At 37.1% G+C, this 18,939-nt stretch overlaps 5 protein-coding genes across 5 annotated transcripts; 3 read left to right on the forward strand and 2 right to left on the reverse strand.

The window, feature by feature from the left end:
- The first annotated feature begins 3,051 nt into the window (after positions 1-3,051).
- Positions 3,052-3,776, forward strand: V1516DRAFT_678136 (uncharacterized protein). The gene is made up of 2 exons (XM_066922711.1): positions 3,052-3,205; positions 3,250-3,776. The coding sequence occupies exons 1-2, from the start codon at positions 3,181-3,183 to the stop codon at positions 3,516-3,518; spliced, it is 294 nt and encodes a 97-aa protein (XP_066776072.1). The 5' UTR covers positions 3,052-3,180; the 3' UTR covers positions 3,519-3,776.
- A 5,182-nt stretch (positions 3,777-8,958) lies between these two features.
- V1516DRAFT_686591 (uncharacterized protein) lies at positions 8,959-10,278 on the reverse strand (the record flags this gene model as incomplete). Its single annotated transcript, XM_066923670.1, has 3 exons — positions 8,959-10,062; positions 10,112-10,160; positions 10,211-10,278. 3 exons carry the CDS (start codon positions 10,276-10,278, stop codon positions 8,959-8,961), a joined length of 1,221 nt encoding a protein of 406 aa, XP_066776073.1.
- A 475-nt stretch (positions 10,279-10,753) lies between these two features.
- V1516DRAFT_678141 (60S ribosomal protein uL16) lies at positions 10,754-11,825 on the forward strand. The gene is made up of 3 exons (XM_066922712.1): positions 10,754-10,855; positions 11,093-11,143; positions 11,198-11,825. Exons 2-3 carry the CDS (start codon positions 11,099-11,101, stop codon positions 11,819-11,821), a joined length of 669 nt encoding a protein of 222 aa, XP_066776074.1. The 5' UTR covers positions 10,754-10,855; positions 11,093-11,098; the 3' UTR covers positions 11,822-11,825.
- A 73-nt stretch (positions 11,826-11,898) lies between these two features.
- Positions 11,899-13,316, forward strand: V1516DRAFT_678145 (uncharacterized protein). Its single transcript, XM_066922713.1, has 2 exons — positions 11,899-12,134; positions 12,184-13,316. The coding sequence occupies exons 1-2, from the start codon at positions 12,066-12,068 to the stop codon at positions 13,219-13,221; spliced, it is 1,107 nt and encodes a 368-aa protein (XP_066776075.1). The 5' UTR covers positions 11,899-12,065; the 3' UTR covers positions 13,222-13,316.
- On the reverse strand, positions 13,019-18,782 carry V1516DRAFT_678148 (uncharacterized protein). Its single transcript, XM_066922714.1, has 3 exons — positions 16,373-18,782; positions 15,077-16,321; positions 13,019-15,027 (listed from the first exon to the last, which is right to left on the reverse strand). Exons 1-3 carry the CDS (start codon positions 18,320-18,322, stop codon positions 13,429-13,431), a joined length of 4,794 nt encoding a protein of 1,597 aa, XP_066776076.1. The 5' UTR covers positions 18,323-18,782; the 3' UTR covers positions 13,019-13,428.
- Positions 18,783-18,939: the final 157 nt, after the last annotated feature.

The raw sequence follows: 18,939 nt of genomic DNA on the forward strand, positions 1-18,939 counted from the left end.
TTTTTTGTTAAATTGTACTGAAAGTACGGGCATCACGTACTTTCCTAAGCTGTAATGACTCAAGGTTATAGTATTCTTCTATCTTACTGCCATTTTTTGTAGATATCTCAGACAACTGCTTCTATTCAGGACCAGCTTGGCCGTTTTGCGTAAGAAAATAGAACTCCAGATTGTTTTCCCCAAAATTCATCGGCATGTCTGTTCAATGATTACTCTAGAAAATCAGAAGTGCATTTTAAAAACAACCAACCACTTACAGTTCCTGTTTCTCTTTTCTCCGCAATGGAGCAATTTGTGAAGTAGATTGTTGCAATCCGCGCAGTCCGATGATAATGGCTTTGGTTTAACAATAATTTCTAGTATTTGACTGACTTGTCTGCATCAACAGTATTAGATAGAGCACCCATTATCATGAACAAAAATAGCCAATTAAAATGAAAGCTATTCCATCCACAATATTGAGCCTAAAGGTACAATGAAATGAATAGTCTACATTTTTTTCTCTTGAGTCTCACTCAGAATGGAGTTCTTTGTCGATTGTTTTACATATCCATTATGCTCCATTACTATGCGGATGCCTAATAATAATAAAATATGACACAAGATTATTTCATCGTCGTTAATTTTTAGTCATTCAAACTAATCGATTTGATAAATCTTTGAATTTGATCATATATCAATTTTTTCAGCTCTAGGTCTTAAAAACAAATTAACTTGCGCCGATTTGCTAAAATGTCTGCCAATTCAATCAAAATTGCAATATACTGGGCTTATTCAGCAAGGATTAAGAAACCTGGTCGGCTACTTTCTTAATGCGAGTAAAATTAGTACTATTTTATGATTAGATTTCTCGAAGAGAAACGGCAAAAATATACACAATTCCTCGATTCCTGCACTAGAATGAGCTTGAAGCATGAATATATATGGATTTGAATAATTTTGGAGCAAAGAAATCTTTGTTCGCATCAGCATCGCTAAGTCTCTGTGTTAAACTAATATCATAGGACAATATTTAAGCACGACCTGCCAGAAAAAAGCCTAGCTTCACTGAATCGATAGAAGCCATAATTATTTAATGATGGTATTTTTTAGTCACATCGTCTTACTGTCAAAAACATCGACTGGGGAACTAAATACACAATAACTTCTGCATTTCATTTTTCTTGCAGTCGATATCTAAATTATACTGGAAGAAATACAGGGAAGCATTGAAAAAATGAGCTCAACGAAGTTTGCTAAAAACAAAAAATAAAATTCAGATACGGCTGTAATAAATTGAAAATGGAGCATATTTGTTGAAGAGTTTCCGAAGTTAAGTTCTGTTTTTCACGATACGATTTGTGATCGACTCTTTCACGACCAGTAAGCTACTTTGACCTAAGCACCAAAAAATCTAGTTTGACGAGCTATGATTTATGAATGGTCTAGTTTAGTGATAGATTTTATGCTATCATTTCTATAGCAGATCACGCTTTCTCAATTTCTTATTAAAGGTTAGAAGACCAAACAAGTAGGTAAAGCTAGCTAATGGAGACGACTATATAAGGCTGGATTAACATAAAATGAGTAAGTTCTTTTCAACAGCCTACAAGAAGACCGGACATAATTTAATTATTTTAATCAAGTAAATTTAATTTATGGACCTATAAAGTTCTGTAGAGCAACTGCAGAGGCGATAAATGAATTGCTCTGTGAATATTTCGCCTTCTACAGCTGCAGCATTATTTTGAGCCCAAAATCTTTGAAAAGAGTCTATATTATACTATCGCAAAAACTATTCGACAAAAATAATCAAGAACTTAATTAATAATGCATGAATAAATTAATAGCTCGTTAGTAGTGAATATTTTTACCTTCTTTCCGAGCAAATAGCATTACATTTGGCACAACTACAAATGATTCAAACCAAAGAAGAACAGCTATTGTTTGTAAATATTTACTGATTTCAGTGGAGTAATGATGATAAAATGACCTCTCGAAGTCTGTTCACATCTGAGCTGCAATGATGAAGTTAGCTCAATATGATATTTATATAAACTCTGTAGGCTTAGAACATCATATGCATGCGTATAATGAGCCAAGGAAATGCAGATATCCTAGTTGGAATTGGTTTGGAGGAACTTTCCCAATTGAACTTGAAATTAAAATATTCTTTAACTAAGCAAATAATTGATTTGGATTCGCTCAATTAATCAGATCCAAGCAATCTGTATGCGGCTACTGCACTTTCAAAACAAACTGCGATTTCAGAGTTTTAATCAAATACTGATAATTTATCAAATTAATTTGATGTCGTCGTCAAGCTGACTCACAGGTGAGTCAATCAATGTAGAACAAGGTTCTGTCTGGGATTATGGCCTTAGTCAGATCAGGAAGTACTGCATCCCATCAACTTAAATGATTGATACGAGGACTTTTGATAATAATTTTTTCATCAATATTTAATGGATCTTTCCACAAAAACTGCTTCCACCTTATTATGATAGCTATGAATTATAAATTCAAACGATTATAGTATAGGAGTAATCTCATCCAGTATCAATTTTGTTACAAATAGTTTTTTCGGCTAGAGGTAGATAACAGTTCAGAATTTAGTTGCCTTGATATTTGAGACATATACAACATACCTCAGTTTAATAGAAAGTTCTTTTAGCCATATTTGGTCATCTTTTAATTAAAGATAGTCATGCCTATGTCCCGTATGAAAAATGCATCATCGTTTGTGTCGTGATTTATTGCAAAAAAAATGCAGTCCTTCTCGAAATCAGTTTCGTTACATTTTCTTTTACAGATCAAAAATCGGATATTTCCGCTGGCGAGATATTTGTGGTTACTTCATACTCTGCATGCATCGGCGATGCTACAGATATTTATATTCCGCTCCATCCTTTGTACGCATGTTTCATAATGGATAATAAAAAATTGTTATATGTACAATATTTCGATGCTGATTGCTTTTTCATTTATCAATCTATGGGGTAAGAATAGTATATAAGTAAACAGCGTCTAAATATAACAATTCTTACAATTTTAATAATTTATCATTGCTAACCGGTTAATAAGTACCTAGGAGTGTCTCTTGAATACTTGAATTCTCCCATTGATTTCCAGTTAATTTTCTCAGAGTAAGTACCAAATAGATTCAAGTCTTGTATTCCATCTGTTGAGTAAAATATATCAATGACAAATGAGAGCGAAACGACAACTATTTGATCAGAAAGTGACTTCCGGACTCTGCTCTATACATACACTATTTATATTATTGCAGATGTGCAAGCCCGAATTTTAAAGTAACATTTATCATCCTCGGTAAGATATTATGTCGGACAAGAGATAATGTCAAAATAGTGGTAAGAATGGTAATAGGAGTAATAGTCGTTGTATTGTTTTTAGTAGCTGGCACAAAGCTTTCTGATCGACTACCTTCTAGATTCTATTCCAAATCAGTTAGCTTCACGTTTGCTAAGTTTCTTCTCTTGATCCATGTTGGAGCGACTTCGCGCAAAGACATACATTAAAACTTTGCCCACTATTTGGCATAAAAATTTGAAATTTGAAATTTACTCCTTGACTCTGTATTTGCAGTGTGCACCAGATTTTAATTAACAATAGACAATCTTGTAGTAGGTGGCACTAATATTAGTGAAATTTGGTGATGAAATTCAAGCTTATATCTTTTTAAATATCCCACTCTCGAGTAATTTAATCTGGTACATCTTTGACCTTTCTTTTATCTTGTATAGACAGTCTCCGTGACTTGAATTTTATTCCTGAGAAATGTTTATTTTCCGCAGTCTCGATTTAGGCTGACAGTGCCCTGAAGCTCCAACCCGCTTAAAAATATATGAATTCAAGATTTAGTAAAATTTGGAGATTAGATTCAGGTACACAATTTAATTTTCCTATTCTTTTTTCCAAGAGGGAGTGTTCAGGCGTTAATAAACAATTAGATAGAAATCAATCAACTAGAAAATGTGCCTATAATACTGGCTGTGTCCCTGCAGTTTTTATATTTGCAGCTTTAATATAGCCAATAACAGCTGAATAGAAAAAACAAATTCATTTTAGCAGTTTCGGAAACAGTCCCGCATATGCTTACTGAGTAGAAAGTTTAGTGAATATCTAATATTGCGTGTCTATTCATTCAGCTATAAATTTCTTAGATTTGTGCTCTGATATATTATTTCTCTGGATCGGAACAAATAAATGCAAAAACAAGCTGAAATGATATCTATTAAATACCATTGTTTTCAGCGAGCAAAGAAAATTTCACACCCAAAATTCCATTCAATCTTTCTTCTCTTGCGAGGCAAAAATCGAAAAATCAGCTTTACAAAGATTATATGGCATTTTTGCATCGGCAATCGCACTGAAATAATTACGGCTATATGGGTAGACTTCTTGTTCTCAATATAGACCAAGTTTAATGGTTTTTCAATAATTACTAATTAGTTTTCACACTAAGCTGTATACTAAATTCCGTTTCGTACTTCTATCTCCAAACCAGATTTCCACACCTGAAGTGAATTAGTGGTTTTAGCCATTTGAATGGAGCTTTAATCTTGCGCATGAAAATGACTGAGATAAGACTATTATGTTACCTTCATAATTTACACTTTCCATTTTGGAAAATAAAGAAATAAATAAAAACTTGGTATAAATCCCTGCTAACACTATTTGGCTGTGTTTTGGCTGAATAGAAAATGGGTTTGGTTTATATGGATACTCGAAAACTTGAGAACGATTTTGAAAGTGTATTTATGTTTCATAAATTAGCTGAACGAAATAGTTATTTGGGTTGTATTCATCAAATAAATATCACAGACTCTCAGCTATTTTGAGCAGGCAAATATTGACTTCATCTGCTTCATATCATCAACTTTTCTAGTTTGGGCTATAGTAGCAGCTAATATGCGACTTTTCATGATCTCTTTTTGCCTATATATTATTTTCTGAACCCGCGGAGTAGAGAACCAACTAATGAAAGCTGCAAATTTATACGATAACCTTGAATGCCTCATTTATTTAGTTATCAGTGATCGTGGTATAAGGACGATTAATAAAATTACTACTGCGTTTTCTGAGCTGTTATTGGAGTTAACTCATTTAACACTGATCGTATTCAATTCTTGAACCATTTTGCAAGAAAATTGCGTAATTTTGGCAAATTTGGAAAATATGGTTAGTTTGTTCATTGCTATGCATGGCTTTTCTAATAGAAAGTAACCAGAGGATCTCATATTATAAACCCGCGCTAGACTATATACTGTGCATCAGTGTCAGAGCTTTATACTTGGTTATTCTGTAACAGAAGTTCAACCTGAATGCTATTTCTATATCAGAACTCTCTTCACCGTAGGAAATTTCCAAGCATGTTGTCCACCTGTCTACATTCTGCTTCTTAGCCTGTCCGAACGATCCAGTTACAAAAAATTTTTCTCTTACAGTTCTGCTTTTGCTTTCTGGTTCTAATCTTTTGCTCTATTTTTCATCTAGTCTGTCTCGTATGATCTGCAAATGCGGTCCTCGGGGCTAACAGTTAAAGAGTTTGACTTAAAATAATCAGGATTATTGAATAATTAATCGAAATACTTTTTGCTCTATTTCAGCTAAAGTCATATTTGAGAAAGAAAACAAAATTGCCAAATTACTTTACGTAAGTACTTCAGATCAATAATTAATTATTTTTAAGCCATAGCTTACCAAATCTCATAAGCAAACAAATAATATAGAAGAATATCATTTGAATTTAGCTACATTATAGTAGTCTTGTAGCATAGCTTACTGTTTACAAAAAAATGATACTATTGTTCAATATGGTCTTAGCTTTTTCTTTATTTAATGTTTTTTAATGGAAAGCCTACCTATGCAATACAAAGGTAAAAAGCAGCTCGAACAAGCTGTAGAACAATAGTAGAATGAATTGTATAATCAATAAGTTGCTAATGCGACGTTGAAACTAGGAATCAGAAAACTTTTGCCAGACTGTTTGTATTTAGCCCACAAACGTTTGAAATATTTTCAACAAATGAGGATGATATTAGTGTAAACGCTAGTACACTTACGATTCTTTACAGACTTCATCATCAGTTTACTTGGAAGAGCACGTATGGATCCGATTTGATATTTCAGAAAAATTAGAGTAAACAAACTTGTTATTTGGTATCAACCAAAAATTCGATGGCTAGGCAATTACTATTGTCAATTCTGCTTAGCGTAATTCATTGACTATGTCAATTTCTTTCGTGTCAGAGTTCAGTCTTCAATCGAGCATGTCCTTTATAAATATCTTTTTGATCGCTCTTGTAATGCAGAGCTACTTTCGATAATGAATTATTAGAAATAAACATAAAAATTTCTGTTTAAACACCATATATATGGAGATATAATGAAAATTCGATTCTACTATCTTTCCACTCTTGATCAATCCAATATTATCATTTCCATTTATTATAAATTAGAAGGAATCAAATTGCAATAAGAAGTTTCATAAATTATCTCTACACTCCTTCATGTCTATGATAATGTTCATCATTCGATCTTAGTTATTCCGTGCAACTTGATTTTTATAGTGATCCCCTGATCCCCGTCTGTACACTACTCGAAATCTAAATTGAAAGATCAGTTTATCACTCAGCCTGTTAATCCAAATGACAAAGTTTTCTTGTCTTAACTATTAGTATATTGCCAATTGCTAAAGACCTCAACAGAGTAATTTTCTAGTTTTCTCAAGCAATAATGTATTATTTATTCAATACCTTACTTTGTCCTGTAGCTAGGTATAATACGATAAAGTAATTGATCTTATGTACTGCAGAATATTGGTGAGCTTGTAAGATCGGTATATATGACCAATAAGGCGAATTTGTCCAACAATCAGTTATACAAGTTATAACTGAGAATGACCAAAAAGACTTATTAACAACCAAAGCTTCGCTAGTACCGTACTCAATGAAATTTTTATTTCATTAAAATTAATTTTTTTAAGGATTAATTAATGTAAACAAAGATAGGTGTATTATGAAATCCAATAAAATAATTTTAGGCGGTATCTATCCTAGCAAGTGAAAATGCATTTTAGTTCAGGTATGCTACAATAGAAATATTTTGTGGAAGACCAGTTAATTTTGTTGTTATATGTAAAATCCTGGATATATAGACCAGGACTCATATCAAAGTTACGACAAGGTCTATAGCAAATTATCTGAATTTGAATTAATAGCTCAAATAATGAAACACTAGGAATCTCATTTTTTACAGGCTCAGTTCTAATGTTCACGGAATCCTCTTAAAAGTATTCAAGAATATAAGCTGTCATTTCAAGATCAAAATCTTGGAAAGCTGATCCTGCACTTAAAATTGCATTTAACCCTCTAATGGGCAATAAGTTATCATAAAATATTAACATCTGAAATTTAGAATCGGTCTCGGTCAAGAATGTCTATTGTCATCCAGTTTGTTTAAAAATTTTGAGCTTGATGAAGTACTGAGTTAAATAAATCATGATCATATTTTTAAATGCAGAGAACATTTTATTTATGTTCCATTAACTGATCTTTAGTATGCTGGAATCTTAAAAGTATTTATCATAATTCTTTTTGGTTACCTCATCTACTTGCTTCAAAATATCATTTCCCATTTTAGTTTCTGGATTGAGCGTTCGGCTGTAACACGGGAATTTTGAAAACATATTTACAAGGTCAGAAATCATACCATCTACTAACCGCAAGAATTTCATGGTCAAGCTTGCAAAATTATTATAATTTTAACAGTTGGCATACGGTCCTAATTTTACGACTTGCTTCACGACTTTAATGTTTCATTGATCCATATAGCAATCTTACCCGTTTTTTAGCTTTGTTATTCATTATTTTCAGCTGAAGTCGAAAACTGAATTTTTTAAAGAAAATAACTCAAAAGCATTCACTTTAAACGATGACTCTTGTACGAATCATTCTTGTACGAATCATTAAACGATGATTCTTGTACGAATCACTCTTGAACTTTATTATTTTTGCAGCTATGAAATCTGCAGTTTGATTTCTGAACATTTTTCCTAATTTGGATATCAGAACTGAACGGGGATAGTTTTAATTAGACTTTCTCCTGTCAAATTGCAAATTAAGCCGAAAGCAATTCAATTCAAGTAAACTTAATTTTCATTGTAATTAGAATCTTTTCCATTTTCATAAAATGGTATATAAATATATATACCTCGTAGAAGAATATAATTATAATATTCATAGATAAAAAAGATCTCTGAGCTAGCCTTTCAACAAAAGTAAGTTTAGAAAATAATTCTGACTTGGAAGGATCAGTTTATCTTTTGAAGCATCTTGTTGATAGAATTGCAGTATAATTTTCTTTACAAATAGTAGGACAATGTTTTTTAATACTGGTGATAACCGGTGTATAGTCGTCAGTCAGTATAATAATGGGATGGCCGGTATTTATCTTTGCAAATTAATTATGGTTACAGTGAACTAGATAATAAAACAGGTCAGTTAAATATATCTTCCGTTAAGATATTTCTAGTTGAAACTTCACTACGTCGATGAATTTTGTGAAATATAGAAAATTAGATCAAATTTTATTTTGGTAAATCAAAAAGTTCTTTGCAGTATTATGTATGGCTCAGAAAGCGACATATTCAAGTAGAAACGACAATACTGATTGAATCGCAGTTCGAGACTATTGCCAGATTTTATAAATAAGCTCTTGAACTCATTATTATTTCTTTTGCGTATGAACTAAAGAATTCTCTGCCGACGTTCTCGAGAGGAGGTATGGATGCTGCAAAGAATTGTACAGGCTATATTTTTGAGTCATGAGTCGTAATAAAGTTGGTCAATTAATAATTTTTGCAAAATACACAGCTAGATACTAACGCAAAATATTAAGATATTTAAAACTACACACCACAAGATCAAATAGGCAAGGAATGCATAATCGCAAATCTTACATCTCGTGTAGTAAATCCCACATGGTTGAGCAAGCTTCTAGATATCTTCGCTTGCTATGAGCTAAGTCATCGGTTGGCAACGAACTAAGTCGTGGTCGCTTAAAATTTCGGCCCCTAGCCAATTCATCTTCTGGATGCTGAAAATCCACATCCAGTCCGCTTTGGTTGTGGTCCACTAAAGAGTACAATATCTTGTTGGATGTCGCGGAAGTTATGTGCCGTTTCTGAGAACTCATTGTTGGTTGTTGTTGGTTTGTTCTAGAATTTGAGGTAAGGAATTCTTCCCTAAGGCGTGGAGACCAATTTTCATTTGGCCTAGTCATGGCTCGTGGATAGTTGCGATTTCTTGGAGGGGGAGATTTAATGGATCCCAGAGATTCGTGGCGTTGAGAAACACGATTATTCATGAACGGTTCTAAATTTTCCCGAGAGTGTAAGATACTATTCTGTTGCATTCCTTGAACCAGTGGAGCAGATCTTATCGCTCGCTCAAAACCTGCTTCGCGATATTTTTCAGGATCAATTACTCTGATCATTGATGGAAGATTGGCTCGCCTCCCGCGATTGATACCAACAGGCTGCTGATGGTCACTCCTAGCTGGATCGAACATCCTACTTGATGGTTCACGAAGAGACTCGGTAGACTTGAAACTTGATCGCGATCTAATGACTTCTTCAGGCGCAAGATTATTGTATCTACCGGACTCAACTGGAGCATCTGAACCTTTCTGGCGCATGGCAATCAGTATTCTTTGCTGCTTTTCAATCTCCTTGCAGCGAATGATATTTTCCATAATTTCGTTATTCATAGGAGGGAGTCCAGGAGAAACACAGTGCAGAGCTAAACCCTGTATTATTTCTTTCGCTGATTTCGTTGATTTTTGAGATGTAGATGCAGAAGAAGAATTACTTGAACTTGGGGGTGAGCCCCTCTGCGCGCTCGCAGACGACGAGCCAGTGGAAACAGAAGATGGATGGAGAGTCGACGAGAAAGAGTGATCAATAACAAGACTAGGAGGACGACGTTTGGTATGTCCGGAAGGCAAATCACCCGATTCATGTACATCTTCAATTTCTAAACTTTTCCTTTTGGGGACACTCTATAGATATTTTGTTAGATATTAGGCATCAAGAGCATATTTGATTTACCTTTTCATTATCCGAAGTGGCCATCGTTGATTTATCGAAGATCTCCATTCTTAATAGCAAGTTAGGTAAATCTCACAAAATAACGAAAACATTTCATACCGTTCTTGCATCTCAACAATGAGAGCTCGATCCGAACTGCGAGTCTCTTCCTTATCTGCCTCAGCCATTGAAACACAAAAAAACGAAGCCGAACAACTTGTGTTTATAATTATGAAATCTGTAAGAACACACGCCAAAATTTACCGTAAGCAACGGAGGTATTGGTTATATTAAGTAATAAGTAATATTGAATTACAGGTGACTAGGATATCTCTCTTTGTTAGCGATAATGAATTGGAAACGCGCTGTCCCAGAGGATCACGATGATTAAGCCTGTTTCCCTGAAACACGACCAAAAGGAATGCCCCTGTTTGGCAATTGTAACTTCCCAGAACTGCACGGATCATCTCCCGCTGCAAGCCACTTCTCCAAGGGGGTTTTCCAAAGAGGCGAGAAGTCGAAGAGTAGCATACTGGCACATGACGTAAAGTCATGTGATAATGAACCCTCTAAACCCTACAGCTGGCAGTCACATTTTAGGTTTGTCAGATTATTATGAAAGATTCTCCTGAATTATATGATGCATTCAGTAGTCTATCAATAGTTTAGGCCCTTAAAGTAGGATTCTAATCACTAATACATTTAAGCTTACTGCATAATTTCTATACAATTATTCCTTTCTGGAATTAAGTAAAGAACTAAAACGTATGTTATTTTGATTTGCAGTGATGTGGAACAAGTCGATTCTTATTTACGTTCTACCAAACGGAATAAGATCGGAATGGCAGTTGCGAGATATGGATTACTCAGCACAGGCGTTTTGTGTATTGGTCAGCACACTCCCTAGTAGATTTTTTATATCTTGTCAACTTGCTCTTACCTTGTTTTTATTTATTTATCATCCAACCTTTTCCAGACTACCTTTGTTCTAATTTCTACTAGGAAAAAATGGCTCGTCGTCCAGCTAGATGCTATCGCTACTGCAAGAATAAGGTATTCCAGTTCGCTAAATGTTTATTTCACTTGGAACTAATTTGTATTTGTTAGCCCTTCCCTAAGTCGCGATTTAATCGTGGTGTTCCTGATTCTAAGATTAGGATTTTTGATCTTGGACGTAAACGCGCAGGCGTAGATGAATTTCCCTTGTGCGTTCATCTTGTTTCCAACGAATATGAGCAACTGTCTTCAGAGGCTTTGGAGGCTGCCCGCATCTGTGCCAACAAATACTTCACTAAGACTGGCGGTCGTGATGCATTCCACTTACGTGTCCGCGTTCACCCTTTCCACGTGCTGAGAATCAACAAGATGCTTTCTTGTGCCGGAGCTGATCGTCTTCAGACCGGTATGCGAAATGCCTGGGGCAAACCTCAAGGTCTGGTGGCTCGAGTAAACATTGGTCAGGTCATTATGTCTATTCGCACAAAGGATTCGTCTAAGGCTACAGCCATTGAAGCTCTCCGTCGTGCGCGTTATAAGTTTCCTGGCCAGCAGAAGATCATCATTTCTAAGAAGTGGGGTTTCACGTCGTTGGACCGTGATGACTATGTTATTAAACGCCAGCGTGGTGAGGTAAAGGTTGATGGTGCCTATGTCAAGTTTTTGCAGCGTAAGGGTCCGATTGAAGACGTTTTCAAACAGTTCCCTAAATATGCGGGTGAAGTGTCTAGCTAAATTAAGTTCAAAACTTCTCTTCTGGATTTAGTTTGAGATATAAATTTAATTGGTGTTCAGTACTATTTCTTTAAAATTCGGTCCAGCTATTTAGCATGATAAGTGCATTTGTACTTGTAGTTTTGCATAGGTTGCTTAGTAGATTTTGTGTGAGGTAGCAGTAACGTTATTATGTTTGTAATGGTAGCACTAAGTTTTATTGGTTTTCGAGCTGCTTAGCTGAAAGTCAGTATTGGATTGAGCTATGTCAAATAATTTAAGAAGTGGGTCTGGTTATTTTGATAGGATAAATCGAGGTTCGTTGCTTCAAAATGTAATGCGGTCATTCTCCTTCTCATAGTCTTCTTATCTGATGGTATCAGTTAGTAATTTCATCTTCCGCCGCCAGATCAAACGACAGCCATCAAGTCAACAATCTCATCCAGCATCCGCTTCTAGAAAAGCTTCTCAGGCTAAGGAGTTCGACCATAACTGAAAACAAAGGTTCCGATGCAAACGTTAATATCATTTCGATAACTGGTGCGCCTTTTTCCGGTAAATCGAGAGTGATCTCGAGCATAGCATCTTCCCTGTTCGATGAACCCAATCTTCCAATTTCTGTTCAGTCTGATATTATCATTGTCATAGACCTCGATGGTAGATTTGATCTCACCTTCGAATCACATTTGAAATATTTGGTTCAATCAGTTCCCAGTATATCAGCAAATGGTGCTGTGTTACTTCTTAGTCCGAGAAGCACTTCCAGTTTTGTCTCGATTTTGAACTTCCTTGCGAACGGTTCCTTTGTTTCGGCTATTATCTCTGGTTTAACCTTTCAATTAGAGAGATCTCTTAAAATTGTAGACTCTAACAAGACCATTGATATATTGAAATCCGTTGCTAATGATGGAACTTTAGTAACATGCTACGCGGTGGGAGCCTCACTAACATTTCCGCAAAGATGGACAGCTCAATTATTTGATGGTTCAATTAAAGCTATCTTAATAGATGGACTGTCCAGTCCATACTGGTCTCTGTCTGGATCAATGACGATCGACGCGGAAGCTCTGACCTGGACTTCGTGGAGCTCGTGGAGCTCACACGTCGTCGTCCTCTTACGATCTATATGCAAAATCTATGGTGGTATCCTCTCTGTAGTGGTCACAACTGAACTATCCAGACCGGATAGTCATAGGCTTCAAGAAAATTATGCGAATGAGGGAGATTGTTGGCCAACCATTTTCGGCGTGGACCTATATGTGAGTTTCGAAAGAAGTAAAGAAAATTTGACGTTACGGACATCTCGAATAGAGGAGGAAGTGTATGACGCAAAGAAAATTGCCATGTTCATTGGAATATCCAATAGAACGGAAATAGGCTTTTTATATTTAACTCATTCCTTAATATTTGACTTTTCATAAGGCAGGTTTATCATGTTTGGTTGCTTACACAAGGTATGCCTGTAATTTGACCGCAGAGTATGATGCATGGTTTCAGTTCAAACAACGAAATTAGTGTAAATAAATTACTCAATCATAAATCTCAAGAGGAGGCATTCTATCAATGTTGTAGAACCAGTTTCCACTGATATGAAGTTAGCGTCCCGCAATACTATTGATTCCAGTAACTTACGCTTCCTCTTCCTTGCAAAGCCAATCTTTTGGAAAAATAATCAAATGTCCACGAATATCATTTAAAATAGACAGGGCCATTTCTTTATCCATAATATTTTCCATTTTGTGTTTTAGCCGACGAGAACGCCTGGTATTATTATAGCCCTGTAGTCTTGACAGTTCAGGATTACTTGAATTTTCACCAATACTACTTTTCTGAGACTCGTCGCTCATTAAAAGTCGATGCATATGCATGCCATCTGCAGCATTTATCTTTTGGACTACATCCTTTTTTGAATGTACCGTAGACAATCCTCCCGTAGCCGAGACCGAGTTAGCAGAGAGGTCAGAATTAAGGTAAGTATCAAAATTTGATTTCCCGTTAGATGATGTGTTGTTTAAAACAGAACTGGTGGGCTTGACCTCTGGTTCATTAAAGGTCCATTTTTCCTGAGAATTCGCAAATTCTTCGGCATAAGATTGATAGCTCTTATAATCTTTCCAAGTTTTGACCTCATTGTCAGGCTGACATTTGAATACTTTTCTGTAGATGGTCGTGTTGTTGGTAGCATGTGCAAGCCACATGTCATAATAAAATCGTTCGTCCAAAGGATCATCAAAAGATTGAGGACTTATCGATCTGAATCTAGGCGGAATAGAGTCTAATATTTCCTGACATTCGTTATCAGCTAGATGATTGCGGGTAGGTTTTAAAGACAATGCCTCGATTTGATCAGCAAAAGACCCATTACCAGTGCTCGATCTAGTTTGATCTGCTGCAGTAGTATTTGAACTGCTAATAGCAGGGTTCCCGTCGGATTCTGAGACGTTCAAACGACGCTGTTCGTCAGATATCAGCGACGGATTGCTAGTCTCATTTAGTACTTCCCGAAGCGTGTTCACTGTAGCATTCTTATTAGCAATCATTTGGTCCTCTCCATAACCTAGAACATCAGCAGCATGTCCTTGTCTACTTTGCTTTGCACTATCTTGAGTTTCTTCGCAGGCGCCATCCTCACAATTTTCAGCATCTTTGGAGGTGTTGAGGTCAAATGTCATAAAACTTGCAGATTTTGTTTTCCCCTTCTTTATGCGTTGTCTGTGTTTTGTGCGAGAACTGGAAGTACGAATACTACCATGGTTACCTTCATGTGAACCAGGATATTCGTCATCTGAAGGATCAGAATCAGTTTCGCTTTCTCCACTTTCTCGATCAGAATCATACATCACTTCATTAGTCATGCTATTATCTTCATTCAAAAAACTTTGTGGAGCGTTAACTGTATCGCGGACTTTGTCAAATTGTCGCCAAATATCCTGACTTCCGACATCAGCAGAAATAAAATTATTGCTCTCCAGATTAGAAGAATCCGTAAAGCGCCGCTCAAGATCATCAACAGCATCGACATCAATTCCAAGATGTTCACGCATCAGCCGAACACGTAGAGTATGCGCGAATCTACCAACCATATATGGAACTCCTCCCATACGAGATTCAATTTGATCAGTATCTCTGATGAACGCAGCGACTTCCGAATCTCGAGACCCACGCATCGATCTTTCGTTGATATTTGCAGATCCAATGATAGCCACACGATCATCCACAATCATAATCTAAACAAAAGTTAGTATTCCCTGAGCTGAATTGTTAGACTGTGTATACTTTAGCATGAATGTATAACTGCTCAGTTACTATCTTTTCATAGGGGCCAACAGTACCCCATTTCCGCAGTGAGAAAAATTGAATATATTCTTCGGCATTAATACCTGCTCGCTCTAGACGAGCGCAGATGCTATGGGGACCGCGAGAGATAGAGCGAAACTGACACTGCATAATGAGTCTAACAGAAGTTCCGTCCTGCTGATCTACTTCCGCTTCGAATCCTGGCATTAAAGGAATAATTATCACAGCTTTCCAATCTTCATCATGTTTGGCGGCTCGAATAATGCGCTCAACTAAAGCATCACCAATTTGATTAGCAATAATTGTTCCGTCAACTTCTGTGGAAGTGATGAAAAATTGATTCTCTATATAAATGAAATGCTCAGATTGTTCAATAGCTTTCAGATAAGCATTTAGTATGGAGTGCTCAACTTTGTCGTTCATAAATCCTAGAGACCACTGGCATGCTGAGCGCAGTAACTGGACTTCGCAAGTACCTAAATGTCCCATGGCCTCCAATTCCGCATTCGAAAAGTCGGGTGGAGGAAGAAGAACAGGTGCAGGTCTCGTGGATTTTTTCTGCCTGATTAGATAGTTCCACCGCTGAATAAAATGACGAGATGCATCTCGGGCTGTTTGTCCAATCATCTGCATATGAACATCGTGCCATGGCATCCTGGGAATTTTTTTCCGATCATACATGTCATCATATGGATGATTAAGTTCATAAAAGTCTTGCACCCTAGCATTAGAATAATCTTTTCCGACCCATAATTGAGTGTCAGATCCCACTTCGATAGTAGTACCTCTATCGAAACCCGTTGGTCTATCATCATTTAAAACGTGCTGAGGTGTATCCCAGCGTCCAAAACATAGATCTAATCCACCCATGAACAAAACAGTATGATCAACAATTACGAGCTTCTCATGATGAGCCCAAAATAGGATATTCTGCCGAAACTGATTTGGCGATCGAGCAACAAAAATATTAGGATGGAGATCTAGCAAAGTTTGCTTTGTATACTGCGAATCTATAGGGATTGCAGCTCCAACGTTTCTATATAGAATGACAAATATCTTAACACCCTGTTCAGCTTTACGCTTCAAGAGGCGATCAAGTCTCCACTGTTGGTTTCCATGAGCTGGTCGACGGAGATATATTTCAGGACTCAACCACCAATCATGAATATAGACAGTATCTCGTGCCATTTCAATTGCATGGCTCACGTTCCAAAAATAGTCTCGCTAGTTTATGTATTAGCTGCGCATAGCTTTCTAGACAAACATGTTACTTACTCCATCTACAAACCATTGTGCAGATACGTTATATCGAATAGGTGCAAAACTCTCAAATCTGTGCTTGCGGAACCACTCAGTATTTTTGCACATATGATCTATACTCTCCATCCATTGCTTTACTTGCTTCTCCGAGAAAATCAAAACCTTCATTTTCCGTTCGGCATTTTGAAGTTTCATCGTAAAACTCACATTTCCTAAAGACTTGGTATTATGTACGCCATTCTCATCCTCAGACTGATCTTGATTGTCATTTCGCCACTTCCAGCTCGCCGCCTTGTGGGTGATTTTGAACTCTTCATCAACAATTAAAATATCTACAGGTTGAATGTCCACAATACTGTTGACCACTAAAATATAAGAGTGCCTTATTAAAAACCATTTGGATCCATAGCGTGAAAAAATGGCATGGACTTGGCTCGGACTAATTTTTCGGGCTCGCCAGCCTCTAGGAGAAGACATAGACACAATCGAAAGCTGTCCTTCTTTTCCATGATATGTATTTTCAATGGCAAGTCGAAGGCTCATCGCGGAAAGTTCAAAAAATCTGCATAACCTGTTTGCTTCACCCTGACATTTCATAACGTTTACCAGCTTCCGCAGATACTCTTCCAAAACTTGACGCTGATTAGCGGCATAATACATGTGCTTCTGATGGCCTATTTCACCATCAGGATTCGAAATGACCGAACTTCTTGAACCAGCGTCGGCTCGCACATTATGGCTATCCTGTGAATCGATGTTTTTGTCTTCCATGGTTTCATTTAGACCACGCATACCTCGAAGAAATGGAATCGCATTACGCGGGAAGTGAGGGAGCTCACGCAAAGCATGACCACCTGGATTGCCAGTAGTGGAAGAATAGAAGTTACGCTGAAGATTGATAACCTTCAGACGGGAGTGCAAATTAAAAATATCCTTCCATTCTCTATAAATGAGCCACTTCAATTTGACGACGCCCGAGCCATACTGCAATTCTATCCTAAAGAGGGTGTGCTGACGGTCTTCATTGCGTGCAGAATCAGTTATACGAATCTTGAGTAGCTCAAATAGAACTGGTATTCGTTTTTGACCTTTTTCGTCCCGTAAAAATGAAGACGCCAAGATTAGAGCGGCAGGTGCTCCTGCACACAATTCTGCGATTAATTCGGTTGATTGTTGATGGTCGATTCGTCGTTCGTCGTCTTTCTTCCGCTTAGTGAAGTTTATGAAACGAAACGACTGTCGGATGTCTTTCCAATTTGAGGAATTAACGTACGGAATATTTGACATGCTAAAGTGAGGAGCATGGATTGAAGAGTTTTTGCGAGGATGTTCAGAATCGATGTCGGCTTCTTCTAATGTCGATTTCGGACGAAAAGAAGCGAATCTGTTTCTGGAAGTTTTGAACATGTCGCCATACTCTCGAATTTTGGGAGAAATCGGAGTTTCTGAGCCCGATGCATGATTGAGGTCGTCATGATCTGCAGAATCGGAGTCGGGAATATGAGAAGATTTGATTTGATCTAACCATGAGCCGTTTCCAAACAGTCTATTCCAACCAGGCATTTCGGACCCATCTAGTCTAGGGGAAATATCCGGATGGTCGTCTTCTGTACTGCCGTTCTGATCTTGATCTTCATCCTGATCTTGATTATGATCCTGATCTTGATTTTGATCCTGATAGCTTTGGTCCTGATTCAACTTTTGTGCCTTGATCAATTGATCTCTGATCTCTTTATCCTCAAATTGTATCTCGGATACTCTCTTATCAAGACCACTGTCTTGGAGCTGACTTCCATCGCCTGCAAGCAGAGCACCGGCCCCCGGTTTGCTGGTGTTGTGGGAAGCAACTGTGATAGTATTAGACTTGGACTGGGGACTTGGCTCGTCCTCAGCGTGGTTGGTCCCTTTCACTAGATTCCGAACAGGCAGCGTCAAAACTTCATTATGTGACTGGTTGAGAGGCATGTAGATCTGTTATTGTGAAAGGCAGAAGTCGAAGAGTGAAAAGAAGTCCTCTGAAACTACGAATCGTGCTGGCCAAGGAGTGCAGCTAAACAAAACGTGGAAACTGACCTCGGCAAAGAAGACAGGATGCAAGAGAGGAGTCAAAGAGAACACGAAAACGTGCCTCCAAATCAGCAGTAGATATAATAGAAAAACTTGCTCAAATGAAAACTGCCTGAAACTGCACTCCGGGCGAGGCACTGAATTGAAATTGAAGGAATGGAGGAACCCGAGTCGAGCCTCGCGGGACTATTACCCAGTACGGACGGAAGCAGGAAAGGGACAGGAGCAGCCAACAGCTGAATCCAAGTGTCAAGAATGTAGAAATTCTAATCGACAAAACATATTTTTAATAAAATATTAAATAGCAGCAATAGCTTTTGAAAAAGGTCTACACTTGACTCGATTTGTTTTATTTTGCGGATTCACTCGGAAGAGCAACAATTTTTCATGCATTTAGTATAACTCGGCGAGATCCTCGATACAATTCTCAATGGGATTAATTCTATTACATACAAATGTGTCAGATACCCACAAATCCATCTCTAGCTCTTTCTCTCTTCCTCTAAACTAGTAAC

Source organism: Lipomyces oligophaga (assembly GCF_038497815.1).
Source record: "Lipomyces oligophaga strain CBS 7107 unplaced genomic scaffold V1516scaffold_6, whole genome shotgun sequence".
NCBI lineage: Eukaryota > Fungi > Ascomycota > Lipomycetes > Lipomycetales > Lipomycetaceae > Lipomyces > [Lipomyces] oligophaga.

Excerpts from the sequence above, each read along its gene's own strand:
- V1516DRAFT_678136 (XM_066922711.1), top strand. The coding sequence starts at position 3,181 with ATGACAAATGAGAGCGAAACGACAA. Across the intron at positions 3,206-3,249 it reads AAATGAGAGCGAAACGACAA|ACTATTTATATTATTGCAGA; the intron begins CTATTTGATCAG and ends CTCTATACATAC.
- V1516DRAFT_678148 (XM_066922714.1), bottom strand. The coding sequence starts at position 18,322 with ATGCCTCTCAACCAGTCACATAATGAAGTTTTGACGCTGCCTGTTCGG. Across the intron at positions 16,322-16,372 it reads CACAATGGTTTGTAGATGGA|CGAGACTATTTTTGGAACGT; the intron begins GTAAGTAACATG and ends TACATAAACTAG. Across the intron at positions 15,028-15,076 it reads AGTTATACATTCATGCTAAA|ATTATGATTGTGGATGATCG; the intron begins GTATACACAGTC and ends ACTTTTGTTTAG.
- V1516DRAFT_678145 (XM_066922713.1), top strand. The coding sequence starts at position 12,066 with ATGTCAAATAATTTAAGAAGTGGGTCTGGTTATTTTGATAGGATAAAT. Across the intron at positions 12,135-12,183 it reads GAGGTTCGTTGCTTCAAAAT|TTAGTAATTTCATCTTCCGC; the intron begins GTAATGCGGTCA and ends TGATGGTATCAG.
- V1516DRAFT_678141 (XM_066922712.1), top strand. The coding sequence starts at position 11,099 with ATGGCTCGTCGTCCAGCTAGATGCTATCGCTACTGCAAGAATAAG. Across the intron at positions 11,144-11,197 it reads ATCGCTACTGCAAGAATAAG|CCCTTCCCTAAGTCGCGATT; the intron begins GTATTCCAGTTC and ends TGTATTTGTTAG.